Source organism: Colobus angolensis, unplaced genomic scaffold (assembly GCF_000951035.1).
Source record: "Colobus angolensis palliatus isolate OR3802 unplaced genomic scaffold, Cang.pa_1.0 Scaffold53, whole genome shotgun sequence".
Lineage (NCBI taxonomy): Eukaryota > Metazoa > Chordata > Mammalia > Primates > Cercopithecidae > Colobus > Colobus angolensis.
In genome coordinates, this window is record NW_012118821.1 from 12,083,132 (window position 1) to 12,090,837 (window position 7,706).

General features: G+C 50.3%; 1 protein-coding gene across 1 annotated transcript in view; it reads left to right on the top strand.

The window, feature by feature from the left end:
• PXDN (peroxidasin) overlaps positions 1 to 5,787 on the top strand; it is a 66,726-nt gene extending 60,939 nt beyond the window's left edge. The window contains exons 21-23 of the mRNA XM_011960962.1: positions 2,151 to 2,264; positions 3,350 to 3,501; positions 5,401 to 5,787. Of these exons, the coding sequence (XP_011816352.1) occupies positions 2,151 to 2,264; positions 3,350 to 3,469 (234 nt within the window). The 3' untranslated portion in view covers positions 3,470 to 3,501; positions 5,401 to 5,787. The remainder of the gene's footprint in view (positions 1 to 2,150; positions 2,265 to 3,349; positions 3,502 to 5,400) is intronic.
• Positions 5,788 to 7,706: the final 1,919 nt, after the last annotated feature.

The window sequence follows — 7,706 nt, forward strand, 5'->3', positions numbered from 1 at the left end:
GAGTGGACAGTGTGTGGCAGGTCGTCCTGCCTCTGCAGCCTGGAGAACAGGTGTATATCCCCCGGCGGCTGCTTGAGTGGACAGCACGTGGCAGGTCTTCCTCCCTCCGCAGCCTAGGGACCAGGTGTATATCCCCCGGCAGCTGCCTGAGTGGACAGCGTGTGGCAGGTCTTCCTCCCTCCGCAGCCTAGGGACCACGTGCACATCCCCCGGCAGCTGCCCAAGTGGACAGCGTGTGGCAGGTCTTCCTCCCTCTGCAGCATAGAGAACAGGTGCACGAGCCCTGGCAGTTGCCAGAGTGGACAGCGTGTGGCAGGTCTTCCTCCTGCTACAGGCTAGAGACCATGTGCACATCCCCCGGCAGCTGCCCAAGTGGACAGCATGCCGTGTTCACTCAGCTCCACCTGGCAGTAGGAGGGAAGCAGAGACAAACCCAGACTGACCCTTGGGGTCTGTGCAGAGGCCTGGGTGCCCCAGGGGTCCACTGGGGAGGTGGGTCTGTGAACCCCAAGGTCATTCAGGGCAGGCCTTGTACACAGGTGACCCTGGACAGCAGAGCAGAGGCAGAGGGGGACCAGCCACCCCACCTGTGTCTGCAAGTATCCATGCCCTGTGCCCTCCCATGTTGTTGATTCTGTCCACAGTGCTATGACTTCCTTCCACCCTCAGAATGAAAGGGCAGCTCCCAGGGTAGCAGCGCTAGGTCTGAGAAATGCGGATGTCCCTTGTGATTTTGCGGCCGGCAGCAGCACAGGGTGTGTGCCGTCTGTGGTCATTTCCCTGCACCCTGTGTGCAGAGGCGTTCATGTATCTTGGTGACTGCCAAGGCGCACGCAGGCTGCTGTGGTCACTGTTTCTCTCTGGCTGTGAATTAAAGCAGGTGACATGCAGACACAGAGGTGACATGCGGGTCACCTGGAACCTCCGCAGACCATCCTGGCTGCCACCCCAAAGTGCTCTCTGGCCCCTGTGCCCCTGCTCCTGAGGCTTCCCTGTTTTTTTTTTTTTTTTTTTTTTTTTTTTAATCCTCATCGTTTCATCTAGAAAGTTCTAAGCTTTGGTAACTTAAGTGCCAGTTGCTAATGAATGAGGCAGGCAGGAAAGATGGCTTTCATTTAGAAGCCATATCTGAGGCATTTCCCAAAGTGAGTAACTAGTTAGGTTCTAGATGTCCAGCTGTCATGAAATGCAGAGGGTGCAGTGAGGGGACGTCCACCTTTTTCAGCATGATGTGTGCACAGGTGAGACACTGCTCTGGCACAGGTTGGGGACGACGCACTTCTGGCTGACAGGAGATCAAAGAAGACGTTTTAATTGAAATGAGTGAGTGGGTGGTTCACAGCCAGCATTGTTGATCGGTCAAAGCAGACAGCCTTATCTGTGGCTGAACATGCTGTATGAGAAGGCTTATTAGAAGAACTGGGATAGATACGATAAATAATTTGTGTTCATTTCAGACATCACTGACCGTTTAGTTTCAGTTGCAGGGGACAGAAAACCCCAAATCCGGATGGTTTTAATGAGGTACGAGTTTTTCTGTCACTCCCTGCTGCGGCTCGGTGCTGTGCTGCGGGTGCCTCTTCCCAAGGTCACCTCGTGGCCCAGGCGTTTCTGGCCACTGTCACCCTGTCTGCCCCCCGGCCCTGCAAGATGCAAGAGAGGGTCTGAGGAAGGAGACCCTTCCAGGAGGCTCCTGCCACCCGGTGCCTGGCAGGGCGGTTGGAAAGGGCACCTCGTTATGGGGCCCCGTGCTTCCAGAGAAAAGCCCGTGGTGGTGGTACTCGGAAAACAGGCAGACCTGACTCCGGGGATTCTGAGTGGTCGTCGTTCATTCTGGTGGAAGTGTCGGTGCAGGACGTTCTTGTCCTCTGGTTGAATCTTGCTCCCATGGTCCTCTGAGGATGTCACCTTTGTGACCAAGGCTTTTATTTGACAGCACAGTGGTGGTAACGTCTTCTATTGGGGCTTTTGGCCAGCCGTCGCCAGTCTAATAAGGACATTGGAGATTCTGTAAAAGTTCTTGAGAAATATTCTCTTCAAATGTTGTTTATTTTAAGGCATTATTTTCAGTGAAATAACATACTTTAATACAAGAACTAAGCTGTTACTCTGAAGGGGCCAGTGAATGAATGTTCTGTGCTTTGCTGCAGATAAAGAAACTTGAATCACGGCTCAGTACCACAGAGTGCGTGGATGCTGGGGGTGAGTCTCACGCCAACAACACCAAGTGGAAGAAGGATGCATGCACCATTTGTGAATGCAAAGTGAGTATGGGGGTCTGTCTTCACGCCTTAAGGTATACCCAAGTCCGAGAGTCCCATGTGACCACTCAGGTGGGTGGCCCAGACGTCAGGGCCAGGCCCCTTCCCGCCCACCTGTGCCGGCCTCCATCCCTCCTTCACTCCTATGGAAGCACCAGGCAAGCCCAGCTCTCTGTGCACAGAGGATGCGCTAGGAGGCTCAGAACCTCGGCATGGTCCACCCCACAGAGGGCGGGCAGCCCCTCCTCTGTGCGGAGCCACGTGGGACTGCTTGTGTGTACTGGCCTCACCTCCCACCAGCTATGGCAGGAATGTTCGTGCCATGGAAACCCGTGAGTGGGGCAGATCAGCTCCTCCCTGCAGAGCTGGTGGGTGAACACTGACCTGCCCGCCGCTGACCCTGTCCCATCTCCCATCAGGGCTGGGGGTGTTACAGAGGTCGCGGGGGGACAATCCCTCCCCTGCAGAAGGAGACCGGTGGCAGGTGGAGCGTGCCCTGGTGCCGGCAGTGGACAGACGTCTGGCTGGAACCAGGCTCCGTGGAAAGCTCAGGGCATAGTGTGAGGAGGCAGGATGGTGAGGACAGCAGGCCAGCCCGGGCGCCTCACTTGCCATGGCCATTGGGAGAGGGCGCATCTGTGTCCCTGAGCTGGTCAGGTTTGGGAAGGGCAGACTGGGGAAGAGCAAAGCCCTGTCCCTTCCTCTTTGTCTAGTCCCATCCTGCTTCCTGACAGCGTGCACCCGCAGACGCAGTCCGAGGGGATCCAGGTGTGAGGTGGGAGGATGTGCCCAGCTGGTGGTCTTGGCCCCACAGGGTGAGAGGATAGTGGGCATGGACAGAAGGGTGGGACGGGAGCCTCGGAGACTTGTTATGGGGGCTCCCATTAACTCATACCTGTCTGCAACTATGAAATCCTCAGAGAACCACAAAACCCATGCCCACAGGGCAAGCACAGTGGGCAAGGCAGGGGCCTCAGGGCAAGGCCTGACTCGTGGCCGTGGCTGACACCTGTCCCGGAGCTGACAGACTGTGCTCACCTGAAGGCCATCCCAGAGCTGACGGGCTGTGCTCCGTCTCTCTTCTCCAGGATGGGCAGGTCACCTGCTTCGTGGAAGCTTGCCCCCCTGCCACCTGTGCTGTCCCCATGAACATCCCAGGGGCCTGCTGTCCAGTCTGCTTACAGAAGAGGGCGGAGGAGAAGCCCTAGGCTCCTGGGAAGCTCCTCGGAGTTTGTCTGCTGTGCCATCGTGAGATCAGGTGGCCGATGGCAGGGAGCTGCAGGCTGCAGACCAGGAAACACCCAGAACTCGCGACATTTCATGACAACGTCCAGCTGGTGCTGTTACAGAAGGCAGTGCAGGAGGCTTCCAACTGGAGCATCTGTGGAGAAGGAGGCGGAGCAGGTGCCCGAAGGGAAGCAGGCAGGAGTCCTAGCTTCACGTTAGACTTCTCAGGTTTTTATTTAATTCTTTTACAATGAAAAATTGGTGCTATTATTAAATTGCACAGTTGAATCATTTAGGCGCCTAAATTGATTTTGCCTCCCAACACCGTTTCTTTTTAAATAAAGCAGGATACCTCTACATGTCAGCCTTGCCTTGTTCAGATGCCAGGAGCCGGCAGACCTGTCACCCGCAGGTGGGGTGAGTCTCGGAGCTGCCAGAGGGGCTCACCGAAATCGGGGTTCCCTCACAAGCTATGTTTAAAAAGAGAATTGGTGTTTGGCAAATGGAACAGAACCTTTTATAAGAGTGTTCACAGGGACACTGTCTGGGGTTGCAGTGCAAGCCCCCAGCCTCTTCCCTGGCAGCCTCTGAACTCCTCCTTCCTCTGGGCTCTCTGTAACATTTCACCACGTGTCAGCATCTAATCCCAAGACAAACATTCCCGCTGCTCGAAGCAGCTGTGTAGCCTGTGACTCTCCCCGTGTCAGCCCCTTCCACACTTGATTAGAACATTCATAAGCCACATTTAGAAACAGGTTTGCTTTCAGCTGTCACTTGCATACGTACTGCCTAGTTGTGAACCAAATGTGAAAATCCTCCTTCATCCCATCGTGTATCTGATACCTGCCGAGGGCCAGTCGCGTGCGTTGACAGCACCGCCCCCAGCCAGCCCTGGCTGCGTCCACGTCCTGAACAGGAGTCGCCTCCGGATGGCTCTTCCCAAGGGAGGAGGAGCTCGAGTGTCGGGAACTGTCTAATTTCAGGTTGTGTGAGTGCGTTAAAAAAGAAAAAAAGAAGAATCCCTATACCTCATTTGTATTTTTAAAATGCATGATGTTTTATGAAATTCTGTCCATTTTTTAAGTATTAGATATGACAGAGAAACCATTTCCACTATGCAAAAGTTCTTTTAGAAGTCAGTGAAAATCAACTCTCATACCTCATGGTCTCTCTTTAATTGACCAAAACCTTCCATCTTTCTCTAAATACAAAGTGATCTGTGTTCTGCGCATTATGTCCCCGAACACACAGCTTCAGTGCAGCACGCTGACCTGAGTACCCACTGTGTGCCGGGCATAGTGCTGGACACATGAGGCACCAAGGTCCGGGCCACCTGCCCTCAGCAAGGCCCAGCTGAGGTGGTGGAGGCGGAAGCCCCTGAGGTCACGGCCGTTTCAGTTCAGGGTGGCAGGTGTCCAGCACTGGGGTATGACGTCGAGGCTTCCATGGGGTGGGGGAGGCCGGCTGCCTTCTGACAGGATGGGCGCGTACAGTGCCTAGTGTGATTCGTGCGCGGCCCGTGTTCCAGGAGCATGTCCTCCCCAGGGGACTCCCAGACCCTTCCAGCACGAGCCTGCTACGTTGCTGTGGCAGAGGCAGCATTTCAGCTGTGAGGAGGGTCGTTGGATTTATGGGTTTTATCTGTAAAAATGGTTGTCTTGACTTCTTATCCTCATATTGGTAAATGATTGATAAAATTGGTTGGCGTTTCATGACATATGGACTTCTTTTGAAATAGCAAGTCAAATGTAGTGACCGAATTGTGGAAGAGATTTCTGTAAAACAGGAAATGTGTAAGTTCGTCTAAAAACTGACGGTTATGTAAGTTGCTGAGGCACTCAGATGACAGCGGCTTCCGGGTTCTCGAGTGTTCCGTGCCTCTTACGTGCCTTGGAGGCCTCTGTGGTCTCAGTGCTGAGGTGGCACACCTGTAGCACACCTGTGTAATGTGCGGTCTGGGCCAGTGACAAGCAATTGTGTTGTCTAAGCCAAAGGGGGAAGCTGACTGTTATTTACCAAAAAAAAATTCTGTAATTCAAACCAAAATGTCTGCGGAATCACCAGTTTGATACTCTCTGTAATCAGAACAGTGGGCAGTGCCTGGGTGAATGTGTCTAGCAGCCCCTGTGCGGGATCGCTGTAACAGGAGTGGAATGTACATATTTATTTACTTTTCTAACTGCTCCAACAGCCAAATGCCTTTTTTATGACCATTGTATTCAGTTCATTACCAAAGAAATGTTTGCACTTTGTAATGATGCCTTTCAGTTCAAATAAATGGGTCACATTTTCAAATGGAGAATGGCTTTATTTATTTTTTTACCTGAAACCAGTACATGAGGCTAAAACTTTTCCAGGTGAGATCCAAAGCCTGAGAAGGGAAGGAGGTAGGTCCAGGAAAAAGCCCCAGACCTGTCCTAGTCACTAATTTAGTCACATTGTGACTAAATGTGAAAACATTACGAAAAATAAGGTATTAGATAAAGTTGACTTCCTTTTCCAAAGTAGCTGGGATGCTTTAACCTGACTGAATTTTGACAGGTGGGAGTGGGCTCTTGGGAAAAACCTCTGGCGACTAAATGCCCTTGCCTCCTGCAATTTTTGTGCTGTGGAGAAGGACATTTCTTTGTCAGAGAGGTATGTACGAGCAGCTCACACACCGAGGTGTCTGTGACGGGCAGCTGCTTTTCCAGAAGCAAGAACACAGATCAGGAGGGCACAGTGCACAGAAGACAGACACTCCCTTTTCAGAGCTGAACCATGTGGGGCTCTGGGGCCAGAAGTCGGGGATGACGTGATAATTGCTGAGCCCCTCAGGCTGTGGTTGGGTGGGAGAGAGGATGCTGCTCTAAAGGAAACTGGAATGGATTCAAGGGCGTCTTTATAGGGCCTGGAAAAAATACTACTCGTCTATATAAGGAGAACAATGAAATATTAAGGAAAAATTAAATATTGTTAAAATTGCCAAATCATTTCAAAATTAGAATGAGAAATTGAGCTGCTTTCATGGAATGTTTATGAACATGGGATGAACACTCCTCAATCAACAAAAGACAAATTAGGTGCTTTTCTGTCACCAGGGAATGAGTGCCATATACCAATTTTAATTTAAATAAAATGCCTAATGCAAAACTAGCAAAAGTTAACCATATGTATCTTGTTTTAATAATATGTGGAATGCATTGAAACATTCCTATTGCTTTTTGTTATGAACACTTAATACCTGTTTCTGGCGTGCAAAATTATATGTCAAATGACATAAATACAGACATACCTGGGAGACATTGTGGGCTCAGTTCCAGACCACCGCAATCAGTGACTATCTCAATAAAGCAAGTCATACAATGTTTTTGGTTTCCTGGTGCATATACAAGCTGTGTTCACATTATACTATGATCTATTACATGCACAGAAGCATGATGTCTAAAAAATGTACATACCTTAATTTAAAAATACTTTATTGCTAAAAATAGTGAACGATCATCTGAGCCTTCAGTGTGCTGTAATCGCTTTGCTGGTGGAGGGTCTTGTCTTGATGTTAATGGCACTGACTGATAAGGGTGGTGGTGGTTGAAAGTCGGGGTGGCTGTGTCAGTTTCAGAAAGCAAGACAAAATGAAGCTTAGCGCATTGGTTTAGTCTTACTTCCATGAAAGATTTATTTGTAGCAAGGGATGTTGTTTGATAGCATCTTACCCACAGAATTGCTTATTTCAACATTGGAGTCAGTCCTCTCAAAGCCTGCTGCTGCTTTATCACATCAGCTTATGGAATATCCTAGATCCTGTGTTGTCATTTCAACAGCGTTCACAGCATCTTCACCAGGAGTAGAGTCCATCTCAAGAAACCACTTGCTTTGCTCATCCCCAAGAAGCAACTCCTCATCCTTTCAAGATTGATCATGAGACTGCAGCAGTTCAATCCCATCTTTAGACTCCACTTCTAATTCTCTTGCTATTTCCACCATATCTGCGGTTACCACCTCCACGGAAGTCTTGAACCCCTCAGAGTCATCCAAGAGGGCAGGAATCAACTTTTTTTTAACAGGCACTCCTGTTAGTGTGTATATTGTGACCTGCTCCCATGGATCATAAATATTTTAATAGCATCTAGAGTGGTGAATTCTTTCCAGAAGGTTTTCAGTTTACTTTGCCTCAATCCATTAGAAGAACCACTATCTACGGCAGCTACAGCCTAATGAAATGATTTCTTACTTGAA